Source organism: Bos javanicus, chromosome 6 (assembly GCF_032452875.1).
Source record: "Bos javanicus breed banteng chromosome 6, ARS-OSU_banteng_1.0, whole genome shotgun sequence".
NCBI classification, from domain to species: Eukaryota; Metazoa; Chordata; class Mammalia; order Artiodactyla; family Bovidae; genus Bos; species Bos javanicus.
The window spans coordinates 77,764,382-77,789,280 of record NC_083873.1 but is presented as its reverse complement, the minus strand read 5'-3'; the positions used below and the strand labels follow the sequence as shown (position 1 = coordinate 77,789,280).

The 24,899-nt window shown below is 35.3% G+C and overlaps 1 protein-coding gene across 16 annotated transcripts in view; it reads right to left on the bottom strand.

The window, feature by feature from the left end:
- The window catches only part of ADGRL3 (adhesion G protein-coupled receptor L3), a 959,208-nt gene that overhangs the window by 175,315 nt on the left and 758,994 nt on the right, over positions 1-24,899 (bottom strand). For 8 of the 16 annotated variants that reach the window (XM_061420294.1, XM_061420290.1, XM_061420278.1 and 5 more), the window contains 4 exons: positions 18,917-19,219; positions 16,529-16,632; positions 4,020-4,205; positions 1,017-1,055 (listed from right to left, as the gene is read on the bottom strand). In XM_061420294.1, coding sequence (XP_061276278.1) covers positions 1,017-1,055; positions 4,020-4,205; positions 16,529-16,632; positions 18,917-19,219 — 632 coding nt within the window. The remainder of the gene's footprint in view (positions 1-1,016; positions 1,056-4,019; positions 4,206-16,528; positions 16,633-18,916; positions 19,220-24,899) is intronic. The other 8 variants (XM_061420291.1, XM_061420282.1, XM_061420285.1 and 5 more) reach the window with 3 other exon arrangements.

Here is a 24,899-nt window from a genome sequence, read left to right as displayed (position 1 = left end):
AAGCTGCCTCAGTAGCCTGGCCCATATCACAAATCTAAACCTGCATTTATGGGAAATGATTGTCAAGGAGCCAATCACAATCCTCTAACCCAGCTCACTTTACCCTAGAAAACTGGATCTGCTAGCCTTATAAGGAAATCCCCAACTTCCTTTGCAATCCCTGTTTCGAGTTGTCTCCATAAAACTAACTCTTGCCCAATATCCCTCAGGAAGAGTGTGCTACTGATGGTGAGGCACTGATTCTGGCAACCCTTGGATTGATTTACCTTGAATAAAGCAGAGTGAAGTCATTACTAAAGTATTTTGTTGTTTGACCTTGCCTCCCTTCCTTTGTTCTTTCCTTCACCTCTCTCCTTTCTTCTCTCTCCTATCTTCTAATATCCCCACCCTTCTTTTCCTTCTAAAAATAACTATGAAGCTGGCTTCAGGGATTCCTTTCCACAAGAACTCATAAACATAGAAACTTTTTTTTTTTTTAATCTTGCTTAGAAACAAATTACAACGTTAACTGAAACATTCACATTGGGATTCATGTGCTTATAATGAGTGGAAGAATAAGATCATTACAGCATGTCTTGATCAATTTGGTACAGAAGTAAACATTCCAAGTATCCTGGAACTGTTGTCTTATTTGATTGAGTGCCATTTCTGGATAACTTGTTAATCAAATATTAACCAGATCAATATATGAATGAAATGTTTTCATAGCCCCCTCTGAAGAAATTGGAGATTTATATATTATATCCAACTCACCTTTCAATGATGATCAAAATTCTCACACCAAAGTTGCACCTCTTAGCTAGTCTGTGATCCTCTTGTATGATAGAGCACTGTCACTTTTCAAATTTCTTTTTAGCACATGCTCTTTCATATAGCTTTCCATTCCCACCCTCTATGCCATCCCTGAAATTCTTCAAGTTCAATACATTATCATCTTTCTGTCAGATTCCCATACATGCTATTGCCAACAGAGACAATTCAACAACTTAACACATTTATAAAAACGCAGAAAGTACCTGGACATAGGCTCTGCAAGAGCGCTCTCTTTTCTGAAGCTGAATCCATTAAGACAGCAGATTAAACACAGAATAGAAAAAACAAGTTAGTGACAGAAGAAAACAAGAAAAATAAAAGAACACACCTACACAAACATCTTATATTGTTGTGCACTACTTCCTAGAAGAGAATGACAGCTAAGCAGCAGCAAAATGTCAGCATTGGCTTGAAAAATAGTAACCAATACCTTTCCAGAACCCAAGTGATAACTGGATGGTATAAAGCTGTTAATGATGGAAAGAAATCTTAGAATAAATTTAGTAGAAATTAGTAAAAATCAATATGCTTTATTTTTTGACATGATTCATTTCATATGAGGTTAGTTATTAACTTGTGGGCCACAGACGAAGATGTGTTAAGTAATTAAATTATGTCAAGGATTTGAAACCCATTTTTTAAAGATAGTAAATTGTTTGTGGTTTAAAGATAATTTAGGTAGTTAACATGTACCACAAACCATTTGTTCATACATATAAAAAGTTCCATTTATTGAGAAAATAGAAATGCATATTCATTTGACTCGTTGATTCTAAGGGACAAATACCAAGAGATAAGTAACTTCTGATTAAAAGAATGTGATTAATCTTCTGATTTATCTCTGTTTTTATTTCTTGAAGAATTTCTTTTAATGGTTTTGACCAAAAGATTTTACATATTTTAGAAACTTTTGTGGAATAACAAGACTGTATTTATTTATTTGCATATAGAATGATGTTTTTTTGGGAAAAAGATTAACAGCAACTCGTATTCAGTACCAAATATTTTTTTTTTTCCTGGTGATAAAATGAATTATTAATACATATATTTGTTCGGTTTAAATAAATAACTGCAAAATTTATAAATTAGATTGTAGTTTTCCTCCTTTTCTAGTATTTTTTTTCCTTCAGTAGCCTTGATTGTTGAAGGAGAAAATTACCCATTTTAAGAAGCAGTTACTCTGATACCTTTTGTGTGGCTAATACTCTCCCAACTTTAATTCATACATTCTTCAGTGAGCATAGAGTAGTTACTCCTCTAAAGAATTAAGTGAGTAATCAGTACAAGTAAATTGCCAGTGTTGTCACTGGATTACTGACTAGCATCTTGGTTTAAAAGGTCTCTAAACTCTTCAGAATTTCAATGTGGAGCACAATTGATTTGTACTGAGTTGACTTTGCAAATCTGTTGGGTTATAACTGCTTCAGGGAACAGTGGGAACCACGGGAAATGGTAGCAAGCCAGGAAGCATGTGAATAACCTTTGCCATCCCATCTCTTTACCCCATCATGCAAATTAACATATGACAAACCACATTATATAAACAACTGAAAAGAGCTAAATAAGAAACAAAAGAGAGCATTAAAAAGCTTCACAAATGGAAATTTGCCCATTATGTAGTTATTTGATATTCAGACTAGGCAAGCTGATTAGCTGTAGCCTGTTAGAATGTGACATTAATTGCCAGCTTTACCTGATATTGCCAGACATCAACATCATTTATAAATAAAGATATAAAATATTCTATAACAAGTAGTGTTATGGATATGTAGCATTAATAGAAATTACTACTTCTAGTACATTATAATAACAATAGCTGGCAGCGATATTCATTAACAGCATCCAGTAAACCTTGGTAAAATCACAGCATGCCCAGATTACATAGACAGCTGTGGATTATATTCTGTCAGGGGCTGGGCTGAGATTCTATCATGGATGTGAGTGACAAAAATAATTCCTTTTCACTCAGCATGAAAATAACCAAAAAAAAAAACAAAAAAACCTTAGTAATAAATTCTATCTAACTGATAAAACTGAATCTATTTTCTGAGGATGAAGTTGCAGAAAAAACTGCTGGATAAAATATCTAGCTTTTTTTTTTCTTTAATGTGAAACAATCATCATTTTAAAAATGTCTTCCATCTCATGAGACTCTTAGTCAAATAAGACAGAAAAGAAATAAACACAACAAAGACCACTCTGTAAAGTTATTTTTTCATTCTAAAGGGGAATATTCATTCAGTGAATTCCATACAGGATATTAGTCTGCTGCTGCCAAATTCTTGCTGTTTGAAGTATCCCTGATATTAAGATTATCCCTGATATTTAAGGCCTTAAAATCCAGTTTCAATAACTGATCATCTTTATTACAAAAATGCCATTAAGAGAATATATGTTATCTAATGGCAGCAATTCTATTATCTTTTCACAATGTGAAATTTTGTTACATAAACGATACTCCTTATAAATATATATAAAACATATTTTATACATTTAAGTAAATACAATGCTTATATCTGTATAAGTTATATACCAAATGTTTACATATGTGTATATAATGTATATAAACATATATTGTAGATTTATAGCTATAAATTAAAACACATAAAATTCCTTACAATTTAAAAACATTTTTATTACTTACAATTCAAAGTTGCTGAAACACATTAAAACCTATTAAGTTATAATGGTAGTGATGCAAAATAAGTTACTTAAAAATAAAAAGGAAAATTAAAACACTTTGTCCAATGAGCTTTTAAATGTAATATGAATTAGGTTAAATTATTTTTTTAATCTATAATGTATTATTTATATCTTTTCTCACTGTTATTTTCTAAATTTCTCTTTATTGATTAGATATTTGTTTTACTATTAATCATATTAATAAAGGCTTGAAAGGGATAAAAAAAAAAAAAGAAACAAAAGAAGCGGCATTTATCTATATTAACCATGTCAGAATTTAGCATCCAGAACAGAATTCTACAGAAAATGAATTATGATTCAAAATATATGCAAAGAGATTATCATTTATTGTTCCTTAGATTGAAAGTCAAATAAGGGCATTATTATAATGAGACAGTGAAGTGAATTGAATATAGCTAGCAGTTTTCTTTAGAATGATTTGATTTTATGGAGAGGGAAATTAATCAGGGAATTCTCACTGATTTTACTACAACTTTAAAGATGCATGTAACTAAGGTCCTTACCTTGTTCAAACTTCGTGCAGCACTATCTTTTCCACCTGGAGTCAAGTTCCGGAGCTGTACATCTAGGAGGCCTACCAACTGATCCATGGCCCGGACAGAATAAGTGATATCTCCAGCATTCAAATGATTTCGTGTCTGTTCAGCCAGTTCTCTAGCAATGTTGGCGGCTGTCTCTCCAGATTTCAACTACAATTTTGAAAACAGAACAAAAAGGAAAGAGATCTTAAGTAATTTTATTGGCTTCTTTGGACAATTGTTTTTGCATATGTTATAATCATTGAGGTAAGTAAGTTATTAAACTCCCTCTTTATTTGGTATACATTCCCTGAGTTTTCCTGCTAATCCATTATTTTCTTTAATAACTAACTTGAAAGTCATGCCTTTAGGAAGCTCCTCTTGAGGACTCTAACTTCTAGAAATGATTCTCACTTTACCCATCTGAGGGGTTAAGTCTAAGGTTTGCCCAGTGATTTTTCTCTATGTATTTCTAAATTGAACATTGATGAGTTTGTGTTGTGGACAACTGTGTTCTCAGAGGACAATACAAATTTTCCATTATGTCTAGTTTAACACTTAGTTCACAACGAATACTCACTGTCTGCTAAGCTCTGTGAAAATGTAATTCCAAATAAAAACTCTGCTTTTTAAAATGGTCTTCATCTTCTTACTAAGTAAAAGATTTCACCCCCATGTACTTGGTAGCAAACTAGTGCTTAGTTTCTAGCATTTTCCTTCTCTAAAACTACATGCTGATTTTTTAAGTATATTCTATAAGAATTGTTCAAATTGTCAACAATCCAAAGATGTTAAAAGAGATAAAACTTATATGCTACGATCACTTGAACAAATGTGACAGCTTTGGGTAATAAGATAGGAATATATATTAATTTGTAAGGAAGGCTTGTAAAACTTTTTTTAAAAAGGTAAATAAATGTAATTTTCCAAGTTATCACGTCCTTTATCTTTTTTTAAAATTAAACTAAAGTACAATTATAACACATTTATGCAATATAGATATAGGTATGCAATGCAAAAATAATGAGTGTCTCTTCTTTTGACTCTATACATTCCCATTTTGTAGAGATTGTTAATGGTTCGGCATATATCTTTCCTAATTTTAGTCTGCCCTACTATTACTTATACAAAAGTGTCATTATTTAGAACATTTTCTTTTCTTCTCTTTTTTCTGTTTTTAACAGTCATATATAGAATTTAGGATCACAAATAGAAAGGGCCTCTCTTTGTAAGGCTATCTTCCTAATCGATATTCAGAAAGCTGTAAGGGGTACCCTAAAAAACTCAAACTGGTTACCACTGTTTATGCAGGGATACTTAATATATTTGTAGCAGAACCAAATGTTAAAGAAATAAATGAATAAATTGGAGCAATTGGAATACCTAAATTGTTAACAATCACATTCTTAAGTTTATATAAAATCCTAATTCAAATATGCAAAAACAGCTTAGTAACCAAGTGTTGACAAAGATTTGTATACATATGACAGTCATAAACTACTACTTGATGTGTATATTTGTATACTTCCTATGTAAATTATAGTGTCTATTAAACTCTGAAATCTGAAGACTGTATAAGACAGAGATTTTTATCACTATGAGCAGTAAAAAAATAATCCCACTGTTATGAAAGGGAAATGTTCAAAGATATTCATTCCAGCTTGCTTATAATAGAAAACAAAATGGGTTATGTCTGTACAAAACTGGACATATATATAAAAATTATGGAATACTATAAACAGCTTTGTAATAAAGAGAACAATACTGTTAACATCAATCTTCAACATGTAATATTGACTTAAATGCAAGTATAAAAATTATAAATATATACTAATATATATAGGCATGGTATTTGTGAAATATGAATGCTACTTGAGTAGCATATAAACATGCTATGAAAAATAAATATTATATGTAGATATTTTGTATGTTTATATATATATATGTGTATGTTTAAACACATAGGACAAAATTGAAAGGTGGAAATTGAGAGAAGAATCATTTTGTTCAATGCTTAAATTTTACAAGAATATATAGTGTAAGAAGAATATGTTAAAGTATTATATGGTTAATTGGTATTTTTAAAAACTTTTAAAATGAAAAAAAGAGAAAAACACCTGCACTAAGTTTATTGAATTTGTAAAATATCAGGGCCTAAAAAACTAAGATACTTGTAACACCAAATGGAATACATTATAAGGTTCAAGGATAAATGTGTAACAGAGTCAATGTAGATCAAAGTAGCATTCGTGACCCACCGATGGATCATGAAAGTACTTTGAAGCAGTCACAAAGTGACATAAAAGTGATTATAATCCATATATTTAATCATTATATACAATTTAGAGCTATTTACTGGTAATCTATTAACTCACTTAATGATTTATAAAATTCAGCATTCATTAATTAAATTGGTAAAATGCTAGTATGCATAAAGTGTTCAGATTCATCATTCCATCAATTAAGTCTAAACACCTGATACAATTGCTTAGCAATGTTACAAAACCCCTGTGCACATGAGTATCCAGATAGCTGGAGTTCCTATAATATTCCAAAGGAATATTCTTTAAATCAGTGCACCTTGCACAGAGTCTTGCATTTGCTATTGTGTTCCGCCTATGCTGTTCTCATAAAAATGAATATATTTGTGAAATTACTATTGTTTTACTTTGTTAAGCATTGTGCTCTTGTGTAATTGTTTTATTACCATTGTTACTATTATCATTATTATTGTATTGTTTGCTTCTATGTCTTTATTACCACATAGTATTTTTTCTATGAGAAAATGTCAAGGCGTATGGACCTCTGGAGTCTTGTGATTCAGTTAAATGAGTCCTTTTGGAAAAAGGCTGGGATCTACTAGAATAAATAATAGGCTTTAACACATTATCTTCAAAACTAAAGATTCAAGTACTGACTTTCATTACAGCTATCAGGGAACATTATAAAAAGAAAAATTACTTAACAAACAGAAAAAAATAATAGGTATTTTCATATTGCAATTCAATTTATTTTTTTGGTTCTGCGTAGTTGTACAAATGTTGTTTTCAACATTAAGTATTATAATACTGGGGTAGGATATGATAAGCTAAAAAAGAAGGCCTATATAATTCCCTAATATAAATATTTAAATTTTTTTAAAAATACAGTAATGAAAAAGCTGAAAATATAGATGACAAGTCAAAATATAACTGTTTTCAACATAAAAGATAATGATGTTGCCAATGTATGTGTCAACGACAGATAGTGTGTTGTTGTAAATGGTGAGTCAAATACAAAAATCATCAGTAATTTATCTTAAAAATAGTTATTGTTTTAGCATTCAAGAAGTGTTTATTTATGAAGAATAAATTGAATTATTTCCACTAAAGAAGTCTGGAATTCAAGGTTCACCAACAAGAAAGCTGCAACAGAAAAAAAAAAAAAAAACAACCCAAAGTACAGATAAATTATAAAAAAATGTTTAAAATAAAAATGTGAAACCATATTTAAAGTAAAATAAAAATGGATATAACTAGTTATTTATTATGATCCCCTTTTCCTCTTAAAATTAAAGAAACTGTAGTAGTAATATTAAAAAATTAAAAAATATTTCATTCATTAAACAATCATTTGGACACTTATTTCCTAAAGAAATAAAGTCAAATGTTATATGCAGTTTTGCTCACATTCAGGAACCTCACATTCTACTGCTTGGTATGCGGGGTACATAAAAGCAGATGGTATTAATTCAAAAATGCAATTATAAGATAATGTCTGTGAGGTTTTATGGGAATATAGTACAGGGGTAATAAAGACATGGAGACTATGTAAGAAAGCAACAGAAAATATCAAATAAGTTGAAAGTTAACAGACAAGTTGAGAGTGACCCAGTAAGATAAAATTCTGATGGGGACTGTGGAGGGAGCCAAGAGGATGCTATATAAGTAAGTGATGTCTAGAATAACCATGCTTTGGGAAGACAGGGTACTAAAAGTGGGAAAGAAATTAAAAAAAAAATTTTTTATACCTTTAGAATTCAATCTACTACCAACATAGCATAAATTGTGTATATGTATACATGCACACATGTATATATACTCATACATATATATATATATACAGTTTTAAAGAATAAAACATTTCTAATTTCAAAAACTATTCTATCATTCTATATGTTCATTTGTTATTTAACCACAATTTGAATTTCTATGAATAACACTATACTAATGTCTGGGGATAAAATGGTAAATAAAATGGTTTCCCATAATAGGATCTGGAAAGAGCTATTAATAAATTAACTGCACAATTATTTAATTTTAATTTTTTTGAATTCAATCCAGAATCCCAGTGCAGTGGATCAAATTTAAAGACAACTTTTTAAAAAATATTTGTTTATTTTTGGCTGTGCTGGGTTTTTGTTGCTGCTTCCAGACTTTCTCTGGTTGCCATGCACAGGCTTCTCCTTGTGGTGACCTCTCTTGTGGAGCACAGGATCTAGGGTGTTCAGGCTTCAGTAGTTGTGATGCACGGGATTACTAGTTGCAGCTCACAGGATCCAGAGCGCAGGCTCGCTAGTTGTGGCACACGGGCTCAACTGGCCTGACACAGGTGGGACCTTCTCAGATCAGGAATCGAACAGGTGTCTCTTGCATTGCAAGGCAGATTCTTAACCACTGGACCACCAGGGAAGCCCTAAAGGCAGTTTAGCCTGGTGTTTGAAGTTAGGGAATAATTTAGGAAATACTTCTCTGAGAAAGAATGTTTAATCTGAAGACAAATAGAAAAGAGAAAATTAGGTTGGGATGAGGATAGGAGCTTCTAGGCAGAGAGAGAAGCTTTTAGGAAAGAGGTGCAGGGAGACTTAAGGGCGCTGCACGAGGGTACTTGTGACTGGGGTTCAGGCAGCTGGAGATACGAGCAGGAGCAGAGCAGTAGTACCACTTGGAAGGTGTGATGATGATTTTGAGAAATTGTGCCAAGAGCAATCTGAAGGTATTAAAGAATCTAAATAGGAGTGGTCTACTCAGGCTTATGGAACTCAGTGGAATGGATTAGAGGGTTCAGGAGTGAGTGAAAGGGGACCTACTATGAAGCTAACACAGTAGAAAAAGCTGTTGTGGATTAGGGTTGGAGCAGCAGGGAAAATGAAGAGTGGCCTGATTTGGTAGAGATTTACAAGTACAGACAGGCTTACACTCTGATTGGATGTGTGAGTGAAATGAGAGAGAGGCACCAAGAGTCATTTCCAGGCTTCTTGTTAATGGCAGTGGTGCCATAAATTGGATTCTCCCATAGCTACTATTCTTTGCACCCAAAGATGGAGAAGCTCTATAGTCAGCAAAAACAAGACCAAGAGATGACTTAGGTTCAGAGCATGAACTCCTTCTTGCCAAATTCAGACTTCAGTTGAAGAAAGTAGGGAAAACCACTAGACCATTCAGGTGTGCCCTAAATCAAATCCTTAATGATTATACAGTGGAAAGGAGAAATAGATTTAAGGGACTAGATCTGATAGAGTGCCTGATGAACTACGGACGGAAATTTGGGACACTGTACAGGAGACAGGGAGCAAGGCCATCCCCAAGAAAAAGAAATGCAAAAAAGCAAAATGGCTGTCTGAGGAGGCCTTACAAATAGTTGTAAGAAGAAGAGAAGTGAAAAACAAAGGAGAAAAGGAAAGATATGCCCATTTGAATGTAGAGTTCCAAAGAATAGCAAGGAGAGATAAGCAAGCCTTCCTCAGTGATCAGTGCAAAGAAATAAAGGAAAACAGAATGGGAAAGACTAGAGATCTCTTCAAGAAAATTAGGGATACCAAGGTAACAACGCAATGATGGGCTCAATAAAGGACAGAAATGGTATGGACCTAACAGAAGCAGAAGATACTAAGAAGAGGTGGCAAGGATACACAGAAGAACTGTATAAAAAAGATCTTCATGACCCAGATAATCACGATAGTGTCACCACTCACCTAGGCCAGACATCCTGTAATGTGAAGTCAAGTGGGCCTTAGGAAGCATCACTATGAACAAAGCTAGTGGAGGTGATGGAATCCCAGTTGAGCTATTTCAAATCCTAAAACATGATGCTGTGAAGTGCTGCACTCAATATGCCAGCAAATTTGGAAAACTCAGCAGTGGCCATAGGACTGGAAAAGGTTACTTTTCATTCCAATGCCTAAGAAAGGTGATGCCAAAGAATGCTCAAACTAATGCACAATTGCACTCATCTCATACACTGGTAAAGTAATGCTCAAACCTCTCCAAGCCACGCTTCAACAGTACATGAACCATGAACTTCTAGATGATCAAGCTGGTTTTAGAAAAGGCAGAGGAACCAGAGATCAAATTGCCAAATCTGTTGGATCATCAAAAAAGCAAGAGAGTTCCTGAGAAACATCTATTTATGCTTTATTGACTATGCCAAAGCCTTTGACTGTGTGGATCACAGTAAACTGTGGAAAATTCTTCAAGAGATGGGAATACCAGAGCACCTGACCTGCCTCTTGAGAAATCTGTATGCAGGGTCGGGAAACAACAGTTAGAACTAAACACAGAACAACAGACTGGTTCCAAATTAGGAAAGGAGTATTTTGAGGTTGTATATTGTCACCCTGATTATTTAACTTGTATGCAGAGGACATCATGAGAAACACTGGGCTGGATGAAGCACAAGCTGGAATCAAGTTTGCCAGGAGAAATATCAATAACCTCAGATACGCAGATGATACCACCTTCATGGCAGAAAGTGAAGAGGAACTGAAAAGCATCTTGATGAAAGTGAAAGAGGAGAGGGAAAAAGTTGGTTTAAAGCTCAACATTCAGAAAACAAAGATCATGGCATCCATTCCCATGATTTCAAGGCAAATAGCTGGAGAAACGGTGGAAACAGTGGCAGACTTTAATTTTTGAGGCTCCAAAATCACTGCAGATGGTGACTGCAGCTATGAAATTAAAAGATGCTTGTTCTTTGGTAGAAAAGTTATGACCAACCTAGACAGCATATTAAAAAGCAGAGACATTACCTTGCCAACAAAGGTCCATCCCGTCAATGCTATGGCTTTTATGGATGTCAGAGTTGGACTATAAGGAAAGTTGAGTGTCAAAGAATTGATGCTTTTGAACTGTGGTGTTGGAGAGGACTCTTGAGAGTCCTTTGGACTGCAAGGAGATCCAACCAATTCATCCTAAAGGAAATCAGTCCTGAATGTTCATCGGAAGGACTAAATTTGAAGCTGAAACTCCAATACTTTGGCCACCTGATGCATAGAACTCACTCATTGGAAAAGACCTTGATGCTGGCAAAGATTGAAGGCGGGACGAAAAGGGGAGGACAGAGCATGAAATGGCTGGATGGCATCACTGACTCAATGGGCATGAGTTTGAGTAAACTCTGGGAGTTGGTGATGGACAGAGAGGCCTGGTGTGCTGCAGTCCATGGGGTTGCAAAGGGTCGGACACAACTGAGTGAACTGACTGACTGATAGCTACTATGACTTTAAGGTTCAAGCTCAGTTCAAAAGTTGCCTATCCAGATCAGGCCTGCATGAATCACAGTCTTTCCAGTGGCATCCAGAAGCTACTCTTTTTTCTGATTGTCCTATTTATTTCACTCACCACAGTTATTATTATCTTATTTCCATACAAAAATATACACATATCTTACATCTGCCTCAAGTCTTCTATGCAAAGAAGCAAGACTGAAATAGTTATTTCGCTTATTCTAGCTTAAAGACATCATTACAATGTCTATCTCTAACAATTCTTTTAATAAATTCTGCTAAAATTATTCCTCAGAAATAAGTACATGCATACTGAGAAATCTTATAAGTTTTGTGAGGATTAGTAAATTAATGCCTGTATTGAAATGGTGGGATTATACCTAAGGCTTGAATAAAGGAGGGGAAACCCTGCTGCTGTAGTTAAGGATAATAATTATGACAGAGATGGATACTATTTGCATTTCAAATTTTGACACAAGAAAAAACCATTTTATTTGAAATAAGCTTTGACATTTCATGGGATTTTATACATCAAACATTAATTAGGTGGCAAAACAATTCATGGAGGAGTTACAGTGTTTAAGTACAAAGCTACCATTTCTTTGAAAGATCTACCTATTTTTCTGTGAATCTGAGTCAAGTGGGTTTATAGACAATAAAATGCCTCTACCTTACAATTGAATGTAGGCTAATTAAGCTTGAAGATGTGGAAATGCCACAAATCTCTGATAAAAATAATAAGCAATTTACTTTTATTCCATAGTAGATCTATGGGTTTGAAAAGAATGGTGAAATTAAGATCCGGGTACAAGATTCAGCCAGAGTTTCAGAACAAACAGTTGGTTTATTCTGTACTGTAACCTGCACCTGGGGCTTCCCGGGTTGTGCTAGTGGTAAAGATCTCGCAAATGCAGCAGACATGAGAGATGTGAGTTCGATCCCTGGGTCGGGAAGATCCCCTGGAGAAGGGCCTGGCAACACACTCCAGTATTCTTGCCTGGAGAATCGCCATGGACAGGAGCCTGTAGGGCTACAGTCCATAGGGTTGCACAGAATTGGACATGATTGAAGCAACTTAGCACGCACATAATATAAAACAGCAACACCATTTCTAGATCTACACATCCTTCTTTAGAAAATGCAGGAAGAACCTTACATTATCTCAAAATCTGTCAGTAACTTGTGTGCAGACAAAAGAAAAGATACTTTAGTTTGCTAGAAACAGAAAAACTATTTCCCAGTAACAATTCAGATGTTTATTTTGCATATAATACTTGGACCAGTTAATGAAGTAGGAAGCAGATCTCACTTTACATGGCAATATTATAAATATGGAGGGTCTTCACATTTATAATTTCACAGTTTTCAATTGAAAAAAAAGATATGAGGGATTATAAAGTACAATGAATTCTTTACAGATATGCAAAAATAGAAAATATAAACTCCTTTTTGAAGACTTGAGTCTAAACTACAGGTCAAATTAAAGCCAGAGATTATGGTTTCAGTGAACAGTCTTTGAGAAAGGTAAGAAAATCAAATATTTCATCACATGTATCTGAGAAGGCAGAGCTCTAAACTAATTTGTTGGCTTCCATAAACAGGAAAATGTTTTTAAAACATTAATTTGAAGACGTATGTACTCAGCTTCACTATCTAATCTTTTTATCCAACCATCTATTTATCATTGTATCTACCTTTCTGTCCACCTGCCCATCGATTTGTCCACTCACTTACCAGTTTCTCCTTCTTTCTCTGCCCCTACACTTCCCCATTGCTGCTGAGGTAAATTTTCCTTTTTGTATTTTGCTTTTCCTTTCTACACAAATTTGGCTTTTTATTAAATCTCATGACTATGAAAGTATTATGGCCAGCATTTAACAAACTTCTTCTGACTTTAAAGGCTTACATTTTCTCTAGTGAAATGTAATCTACTCTATAATACCACTCAAAATTCAATCTATCATTTCACCCATATGTAAGTGGCCTGACTTCATTTGTGAATCACAAAACGATCAAAATTCTGTGCTTGGTTCTTCCCTCTTTGCCTGACTGCAGGAAGAAAAAACACAACTCATTTCTTAAGAAAAATGATAATGTTTGCTTTTTCCAACTAAAGTGAGCATCGTGATCCATTTATTTATTCATATTTGCAGCCTATAATGGTACCACAAACTTGGGTAGGGGAAACTGAATATACTGTTCAAATGAGAGAATCACTCCTTCTTTATTTTTCCCCATCTATACTGTTATTGGGGGTAAACAGTGTTCCTCTACTTTAAAAATTCTCAGAACCACAGTGAGTGGAGGAGGGGAGGAATAGATCAGATACCTATTTCACTTTAAGTTTTTCAACATGACATAAAACATAAGAAAAATGGGGAGGTCAGAGCAGAGGAAAGAGGATGGAGCAAGAGAAAGGAAGGAGGGAAGAGAGAGGCAGTGAAGACAGGAAGAGAAGGATGGGAAAGGGAGGAGGGGTGAGAGAAGTAAAGAAAAACTGAACTCTGCTGGATACTTTCCATTTCTTAAGTCAGGGAAGACCACTTTCCATCCTCCTCCATCCTTTTCTCTGTCTTAAGAAATGGACTTACATGATATGTTTAAGACAACATCTCTCCCTTTGGCTTTTGTTTGGGTTTGGCTAGTGGGGAGGCTTGGAGAAGGCAATGGCAACTCACTCCAGTACTCTTGCCTGAAAAATCCCATGGGCAGAGGAGCCTGGTAGGCTGCAGTCCATGGGGTCAGGAAGAATCGGACACGACTGAGCGACTTCACTTTCACTTTTCACTTTCATGCATTGGAGAAGGCAATGGCAACCCACTCCAGTGTTCCTGCCTGGAGAATCCCAGGGACGGGGGAGTCTGGTGGGCTGCCGTCTATGGGGTTGCACAGAGTCGGACACTCTGTTACCAATTTTCCACCATTCCTTTGATCTGGCAACCATAGGCCTGGGGTTGGGGAAAGCTCCATCTGTGTTCCTAGCATTGGAATTCCTCTTAATCCCTTTGTTCACCTTTGTTCCCTCAATACCACTGTAAACAAATTTTCTGCCCAGGTTCCATCTGTTTGCTGTTGGGACTTGGGTACTGAGGGAGGAAATGAGTAAAAGGATGAATTCTGTGGAAGATGTTTTGGGAAGGAGGGAGAGAAAACAGAGAAAAATCACTATGGGAAGTGCATGCAGATTCTCTCTCAGAGGTTTACAACATCAATATTTAAATATGTTGGAGTTTTGTGGTAGCCTGTTCAACTACCATTATGTTTAATGAATGGGATAAATAGTTGGAGGTATAATGGATACACCAAGGAAAAGAGTGGAGACAAGTGAAGAGAGACTAGCTAAGTGGGTATGGGATATAAAGGCCATCATGATCTATTCACTGTGTAGCTGGTATTGTTGCTAAGCATGACATCTTGTTAAAGGTAGACCCAGTTAAACACCAGCTCCAACGCTGACCTGGCAATAAGCACATAAGTCGATTTGCAGGGATTAAACGTTTGACAATTCTACAAATTTATAAGTAATCTAGCTAAGGCATTATAAATTTCAACTATCTAAACTGTATAATCTTAATATATTTTTACAGATGCTATAGGATTATACAGAAACCTTCCAAAAGAATGGAACATATCTGTTATAAAATAAAAACATTCCATCCCTAAATCAAATGGGCAACAACTCTCTGGTCTTTGCAAGGAACTGTGTCTTTTGTCATAAGATTAGAAGGTCTGCAGAGGAAAGGAAAGAATTAAGCAATATTATCAGTTAAAGTCACCGGTAATTTCTGCAATGAAATACGCCAACCATATTCAAGAATTATCATGAAAACACAGCTTTCTAGGTGAATTATTGCTGAATTAATGTTAACCCCCAGGCTAAGTATGTAGGGAATATTTTTTAAAAGTTGCTAATGTAAGGTGATATGCTACTGATCTTTTAATCTGATCACATCCAGTAAGTTATTTGCCCTGGGGTCTGAGCTACATTGTAATAAAATCAAAGAACATAAAAACTGTGGCAGGAACAGTACTGAAATTGGAGAAGCATCATTATGAATAGCAACAAGTATGGAGATGCATATGTAAGAGGGTAACTGGAGTCAATATAACCACTGGTCTTCCATGATTTAGGGTAAATAGATAGTTATGGCTCATCTGCTAAATGATCTACTGGGTAGATATTTATGGATTATTATACAGTATATTATTGAGGATAAGCCTGGTTAAAAACAAATAGAGAAAAGAGCAAATGGCACAGACAGGCTTTTAGTGAGGCCATCACTTGTAATATTTCTCAGGAAAAATCTCTTTCAAAAATTCCTCAGCATAGCTAATGTGCTATAGAAGGACTCTCCATTTTAGGAGTGCATAAATCTGCACAAATTGCTATAATAAGGATTCATCCCATAGCCCTTTTGGCATAAATGCACATCTGGTCTCTGTTTGTAATGAAATCAATTCAAAGCTCCACAGTGCATTAATAATAAAAATGTTCAACATATTGCAACGAAATAAGCCCTGCAAATTTGAGTCTGCAAGATTCTGTCACACATGTGTATACTTTTAACACTGATAAATGAATAGGTTACAGAACATTTATCAAATGGATTAAGATTCCAAAGGTAGATTTTTTTTCTTTTGGTAATTATTATTTCCACAGGAAAATCCATATGTATGAATACTAGAAGCTTTTGCTTGTTTGGTTTATAATACCTCTTGGACTTTTATATCTGTAGTTCACAATACAATAAAATTTGTATTAATAATAAAACTATTATAAGCCATAATGCCAGTTTAGGGGAAATACACAGATTTGCCCTTTATGAACAAAAAAATTCTAGAATTAGCTCACAGCATATTAGAACTGTCATTAAATCTTGAGTTAAAATAAAATGGGAGAATTTTTCCACATTAATTAAAACAAATATTGACTATTTTGTTTTTAGCTGTTATATTCAACAACCGAGGATCTAGAACTGGCAAAGCCTTCCTTGACAGTCACATGGTTTACCTTCTGTGTTATATGGTTGACCCAAGGAGAAGAACAGTTGCTAAGGTCTGGTCCCTGGGGGTCCCAGATTCCATCAGGAGCCAGGCAGAGATAAGTTGATACTCCTAAAATAATGAGAGAAATAGGTCTGCTTCAAATATTCAAACAATCTTCATTATAATGACTTTATGTCCATGATATTTTTACATATGAGCAAAAGATAAGATTGTGATCATTGAACTGAGGTAATGACTATTAAAGTACCATTTACAGTACCTGGCAAGCAAAGCAACTATCATTAGAAAATCATAACACAACAAACACTCAGTATTTTTAAAGCATTTACGGACAACTACACCAGGTACAGGGAATAATTTCATGAATTAAATGAATAAGCCTCCATGGGGCTTATTGCTTGAGTTTTCAGATGTAAGGTAGCAGCTGAGTCATAAAGGAATCACTCTGCAAGGTGGGTAAGGGCATTCCCGGCAAAGGAAAAATATGCTGTCTTTGGGAATCAAGTGTTTGGAATTGAGGTCTGCTGGGTAGGGGAGTTGTATTTAATGGAGTTGGAAAGGCTGGCAGAGCCAGATCGTAAACGCCCTTGTCTGTCATCTGCGGGTGCTGGAAAATCAATGAAGGCCATTAAGCAGAGGAGACAAATGGGCTGATTTAGGTTTTAGAAAGATATCTGTGGCAGCAGGATGGACGATGAATTTCGGGGAGTGATGCGGGGGCTATGAGGAAGCTATCACAATAATTCAAGTGAGAAAAGACTGTGTGGGCCTGAACACAGGATCAGCACAGGGGACAGACAAAGGGTAAAAGACAGACCACAGCATAACACAGTCACCTGGGAGGGAGGGTTTCAGGTTTTCTTTAAATCTCTTTCTTCATTTTCACAGAAATATAACAACATATTTCTGTAGGTCTTTACAGTTTGCTAACTGCTTTCAAAGAAAAAGTACTTCACTAAGCTCTACAACAAACATCTGAAGAAGTTGGTGCTATTATTATTTCTCTTTTAGAGATAAAGGAATTGAGTCTAAAATTAGGGAGACAGTTCTAGAGAAATTAAAAATGTTTTCTGATTCCAATACCATAGAAAACAATGGGACTAAACACTGTGCACCTTCATAACGGGAAGAACGATTTCAGAATAATTTTAAACACTTTGCTGAAAAAAATTAAATGTGCACTTTTATAAAAATCAATATACATCTTCTGATCTTCCCATCACTTCATATACCATGGAATTCAAAAGTACACGTCCACATTGAAACTTTGTTAAGACAAACCTGTTGAAGTAATCAAATCAATAAAACCCAGAGACAGAGTCCTAACAATATTAGTCTAATGACATCTATTGCCTATTTGTTTTATTTACATATTTTATGGAATAATTCAAATTTTATGCAGGGTATCAAGTATTAATTTTATGATGATTTATATGTAACAATAAGAAATCAAACTATTTCTGAGTTTGGGATATTATGAATTGTTAAGCATGAAAAAAGCAGGGGGCGGGGATGTGGTGGTGGAGGGCAAAGAGCTATCCAATTCTTGACTGTTCCCTACAGAAAACGATGCAGGATTGATGTCTCCAGTGGTTGCTGGGTAAGAGGAGGTTGGCTACTCCCAGCATCATCCCTGACAACAAAGAGCCTCTGATTATTAAGGCCGGCTATGAGGACTGGTAATAAAAGATAGTTAAATCTTTTCTCTTGTTAAATGATATGTAGTTCCAATGATTATCTAATATAGAAGTCCTCAGCCTAGTTTTGTGTAATATATATTTGATGGTAACAAGCATGAGAACTAGTGCCCACCAACCCAGTGATTTAACTCTGAGCTTTTGTGTAGAAGAGCTGGCTCTTTGGAACTTGTGCTGTGCCGTGTTTAGTTGCTCAGTTGTCCAACTCTTTGTGACCCCATGGACTGCAACCTCCCAGGCTCCTCTGTCCATGGGATTCTCCAGGCAAGATTACTGGAATGGGTTGTCATGCCCTCCTCCAGGGGATCTTCCCAACCCAGGGATTGAACCCAGGTCTCTCCGATTGCAGGTGGATTCTTTACCATCTGAGCCACCAGGGAAGTCCCTTTGGAGCTTAATTGAAACTTGACCTAGAAACTGCACGGCATGGGTGAGAACTACTGGTCTCATAAATATTACCAGCAGATTCTCACCTGTGACTTCTTTAGGGTGCATTCTCAAACTCTGGAAATATTTTGCTTTCAATTGTAATTCGGCTGAATCCAGAATGTAATCAAATGTTAAAATATGTCGACAAAAAACAAACAAACAAACCCCAAACCACACCGACAACAAATAAACAAGACAAGAAAATGCTAGGAAAGCAAGCCAAACTAGCAATACACCTTTAGCTTAGTTTTGCAGGACAAACTTACCTATAGTTCCTGCAGGGCATGGCTGCTTCGCCATCTGTCCTTGACGCGTCTTAAACCACATGATTTCACGAGCTTCCACAGCCTCACAGCTCTCTTCCAGAGCTGGGATTTGGGGCGATGCTGATGGAAGGTGTGTGGTAATGTCATTAAGCACCTCGACAGCTGGAGATGGGGTGCTGGTACTCCGGTTTCTTCTTCCTGACACTGAGGGGGTGGTACTCCTGCCTGGGCTCCAGGTTGTGGTCCGAAGGGTGGTACTGGTGGTGGTACTTCCCGTGCCAAGAGGTCCTGTGGTAGAGATTTCTGAAATAAAATCCAGAAGAAAACACCTGCATTGCTGGTTCACGGTAGGACCTAAAGACATCCTAATATGTCAGAAGTCTTCTTTATTTGACGATTCAAGGAGCTTTAAACATGGGAAAGATAAACCAATGTCAAAATTTGAGAGTGCCACTTGAGTATCAAAACAAGTCATTTGACTAATGTTAAATGTAGTCTTGTCTGTGGTTCTCTTCGACTTCAATTATAGAAAACAAAGTTACAGTGCAATTCAACTCTTCAGTAAGCTTTAAGAAGCTTCAGGACTTTTCAACAATTAGGGGATTAAATATTTTAAAGCCCTCTCTGTACCATTTTCAAACTCAGTATAGATAGGGAGGGAGCTATATACTGAAAACAGTATTCTTTCCACATTAACTGTAACATGAGTTTCTAAACTGTTGCAAATAGAGGAGAGACCAAAAAAAAAAAAAAATCAGAAATTTAAGTGCTTACAAACTAAAAAGTAAAAGAGCAATTCTGAATCTCCTTAACACAAATTGGAGTAGCTTGGTGATTTTACTCTGATGATGTTAAAAACTGACCCATTGTATCAGAACTTTCAAGCTTGATATTTGTTGTTCAGTCACTAAGTCGTGCCTACTTTTTGAGACCCCATGGACGGCAGCGTGCTATTCTTCCCTGTCATTCACTATCTCCATAAGTAGTTTCCTATTGGTGTGTTCATAAATTATTTACTAACTAGATTTTTTTAATTGGCATTTTCCCAATGTACTCCAAAATCCAAATGAAAGTGGTTAGGCTATTTGACGAAATATTAAGTGAAAAGTGAAAGTGTTAGTTGCTCAATCACGTCCAACTCTTTGTGACCCCATGGACTGTATCCCGTCAGGCTCCACTCTGCACTGCATTCTCCAGGCAAGAATACTTGAGTGGGTAGCCATTCCTTTCTCCAGAGGATCTTCCCACCAAGGGATTGAACTCAGGTCTCCTGCATTGCAGGCAGGTGCTTTATCATCTGAGCTAACAGTGAAGCCTAGATATTAACAGGTTATTAAATCTATAATGTATACAAAGGAATGTCCTAATAATATTATAGAAATAACCACTGCAGAGAATCATCTTTCTGGTATAATACAGTCAGATTCCCATCATAGGAATACAAGCATATACCAGCCCTCCACATACATACACTGCTTTTCTAACTGTAAGGTTAGAAACTACTCAGCCTCACTTACAGGCAACAAACAGTAGGGGCACTGGCTCCAGTCAGATTCAAAGTATCTCAGGATTAAGAAACTGTAGAGAGTCCTGTGATGAACCTTCTGTTTGCCATTCATGGTCTGCTTTACTGTGCCATCAACTAGACTCTGCTAATCCAGCAGAGCTGCCAAATCCATCACAGTGCATTTGGGGTATAAAACAGGACAGAGGTGCTATTTGCTATTTTGTTTTCTTGCTTATTTTTCTGTTTCCTCTCTTCCTCCTTTTTCTCTTGTGTCTCCTCTCTCTATGGGAATGGTAATGTTCATAACTATATTTACTCAAAGTTCATACAAGAAAGCAGAGTATTCTCTTTTCCCTTCTTTTGCCTTATACACATATACTTAAATTGTCAGGTCTGGCTGATTCTGTCTCATTAAAAAACTTTTTTTTCTTCCCAGTCATCATTACCTACGCTCAGCCTATCATCATCAGTGAATGAAAACAGCAGTCTTTTAACATTTTACTAATAAAAGCAAAAAATGTGAACAGTAGTATTTCACTAGCTACTTTTGCAAAATACAAATTCAGGATTTATAAAGTAAAATTATTGACCCAGCATTTAATTCAATTCAAATATAAAATTTAGCAACATATTTTAAAATACTAAGTGAAACTGAATTCTTAAAATAATCAACAGTAAAAATGATTTTAATATATGTTTTTTGCATATAAAATTATCTGGATGTTTCAAAAAGAAAACATAAAATTAAGAAAATTTAATAATAAAAACTTGAAGTTTAAAAATTATGTATTGATATTAATTAATGTTAAAATTAAGTGATATAATTTTATTAATATTAAGCAATAGGTTTAAAAATGTGTGTCAATGGTGTCATTGCTGGGATGTTAACACATTTTCTGTGCAAATTTTTCCAGCTGATGGAAAAAGTTCTTTTTTGACTTCTTACTGCCTGATGGAGTAGTAAGGCAATAGTTAAAAATCAATTTCAAGTTATCTTTTCTGATTCCAATTTCAATAATGCCATCTCTCATTTGGACTTTTGAAGGAGCCGTTTTGAATAACAAATTTTTGAAAGGAACTGTAAATCTTCTCATTGATAGTGAGCTACAGTTTTTGTTTCAAGCAAAGCATTTTGAGTTCTTTGTCTTCTAGTTCAGTCATTGATTTTCAACTGTCCTCCTTTTCTTCTTGAGAATTATGTAGGTACTAACGAATGCTTTCTGAATAAATACATCCTTCTTCAGTTAGATATTTTAATTAACATACAACGCTCTGAGAGAAGAGATTTGTTTGCAATCATGTTTGCTCTGATAAAGATGCTGCACCATTACATGTGCATCACATGTGTGGTGAGAAGATTCTTCAGCTTACTGTGTCAATTACATGGTTAATGCACGAGGAGTAATGACATTATCACAAGATTTTGCTTGCTATAATTCCAGACTTGCCAAGTTTGAATGTATTTGTCTTTTAGCATTGATTTAATATGATCATTATGCTTTATTTAAATGATCCAGATTTCAGATTTTTAGCGACTACAGTATCCTACCAAACTATATTTAGCAATAGCATCACATAATGAAAATCAATGTTCTTTATTTTTCTTTAAAATTTCACTATCCAAACCATTCTCTACCTTTTGCCAGGGGCATTCTTAGGGTATACACTGGAATAGGTGACTCACCAGATTAAAATCCTTGAATGTTTTCCATCTGCCTTCCAAACAAAGGCTGATTGCTTTTTCTTCATGCCTATAGCCCTTAGGAGTTTCTTCCTTCAGCTCATGTACAATGTTTTTTCATCTTTACTTCTTCTCTTAAACCATAGGAAATCACCAGTAGTTTCCCAGCTGTCCTGTTCTTTTGGCCCCAGGGTCTTTGCATATGCTACAGTATTCCTACCCTCATTTCCATCTGATAATTCCTATGTATTCTGTGGAGTCTGGATTGGATACAATCTCCATCAAGAGACCTTTTCAAATTTAACATGACAGGATTATGTGTTACAATGTGTTATGAAAAAATTATTTTCTCAACTTTTAGCCTTGTGTCTAAGAGTTAATAAGCTCCCAGCCAATATAGATGACCATCAGGGATAGGTCAAGGAAGCAGGGGAGGGTCCCACTGTAAAACTTCACAATAGATAGGAATGGATAAATGGGGAAAACAGCAAGCAGGGCATCTAAGAATATCTACAGTTGATGGGCTGGAAAATATATTTTATCAATGCATTTTACTCTCCATTAAGAAAATTCTTATCTCAGAACAATCATATTTAAATTGAATTATTTTTGTGAAGCATTAACACTGATAAAAATTATATTTTTATGTTTAATTTGTTATGAAGTACATTGTAAGGACTTCATTTAGTTTAATACAGAAATACTAATGTTAAGGATCAGTATAGAACTTTTTCCCTCAGAGCTGTGCTTCAGAGAGATGTCTACAAGCAGGGTCATATCTTTCTATTTGACTTTAAGCAGAATAAAAGTCTATTTCCAAAGCTGTCTCTGATCCTTCATCCCTTCCCTTCCATTTACTGCCATGTAAGACTTCACAAGGGCTCTGCTCAATGCCAGCTTTTGGAAGAGTAAGTACAACTAGTGATATATACATGTTGTGGCCAGCACCCAAGAAAGAACCTTTTATTGGTAGATGCTGTGGGGAAAGATCTACATTTATTAAAGAGTGTTACCAACACACTTGGCAAAGTAAATGACAGAGAACAACAGATTAATAAACATTTACTATCAGTCATGGTATTGCTGGAGAAGGGACTGGAAACCCACTCCAGTATTCTTGCCTGGAGAATCCCATGGACAGAGGAGCCTTGTGGGCTACAGTCCATGAGGTTGCAAAGTGTTGGACACACATGACTGAAGTGACTTAGCACAGGACATGATATTGTTATTTATTCCTCAACACAACTGAGAATTATTGATTGCTTACCACGTGCTATTCTAAACACTGGGATACTGATATGAACAACAAAAACAACAAAAAGTAAAAACTCCTGCCCTCAAAGAGCTCATATTTTAGTATGATAAACAGGACAGAAATTAGAATATATAGCATATTAAATATTTAAAAGTGCTAATGACAAGTAGAAAAGAAAAACAGGGGAAAATAATCAGAAGTGTTAGAAGAGGGAATTGTAATTTTTAATAGGGTGTCAGGTTTTGCTTGGCTGTTAAGGTGACAAGGAAGACCTGAAGGAAGTGGAAGACTGAGAGATGTGAATAACTGGGGAGCTTTTCAGGTAGAGGGAAAAGCATCTGCAAAAGTCTCTATGCAGTGAGATGGCCAGTGTGGCTGGAGCAACATGAGGGAAAACCAGTATGAGATGAGAGCACAGAGGTGTTGAGGGACTGAGCATATAGGACTTTACAGGTATGGGGAGGACTTCAGTATTCACTCTGTCTGGTGTGGGAAGCCACAGTAAGTTCTGAGCAGAGGAAAGATATGATCTGACTTAGGTTCAGTTCAGTTGTTGTGTTCAAGAGTAAATGAAATGGAAGTAGGGAGAACAAGTTCCTATTTGACCATATATTTGAGGGTTCAGTGGTGATGAAGATGACTGGAATACTATGGGTCACATGCATACAGACGAGAACATGGGGCTGTAAGAGAGGTGATGGCTTTTGAATATGGATACTATGCTCCTCATTGGTACATACTAGGCCTTCAATAATGTTGGTGGAATTGAGTCAATGCCTGAGTCTTTATTTTAACAAAAGAAGAGTTAGTCCTTCTCAAGTAAACTCTTCTTCAGCTGCATCTCAAATACTATTATTTACTTAAAATTGAAACGACCACATAGACATATTAACTTCAAACAGTATGAACATATTTCTGAGAATTCCTGAGTTATAATCAGCAGAGTTATGTTGATTTTCTCATTACAGTAAAATTTCCAGAAGTTTTGATTTATGAGAATATTAAGTAAATTTTGTTGGTTACAAAACTATGCACACACAAAAACTGGGGGAATAAATTCAACTGAATTGAATTTACTGATTTCTCATCAAGCAGCAAAACATTCAGTGTGTAATGATGCTGAATTGGTATTAGGATTTAGAATAATTCCTTACTTACAGCCTCAATATTGTATTTTATTTCCCTAGTTTTGACATCATTGTTACTGAATGATGTAACATCAGTAACATCCAGTTACTGAAGTTATCACCTAATATTTGCAGTGACATATGTTTTATTATTAACTTGTGAATTGTAGTTTACCTATGAAGACAAAGTGGTTCCAAAATATATGGGTTATACATGATTTATTTATAAGTATGAAGTTAAATTCAGGAAAAAGAAAATTATTCTGTTTCTGGAAATGAAACACTCAAAGTGAATAGGGAAGAAGAGCTCATAATTTAAGCTCCATTTTTTTTTTTTTTAAGAATGTAATTTTAGAAACTTTGATCTATTGCAGATGCTTAAAGTAATATATATGTTGTCATCCCTGTTATAT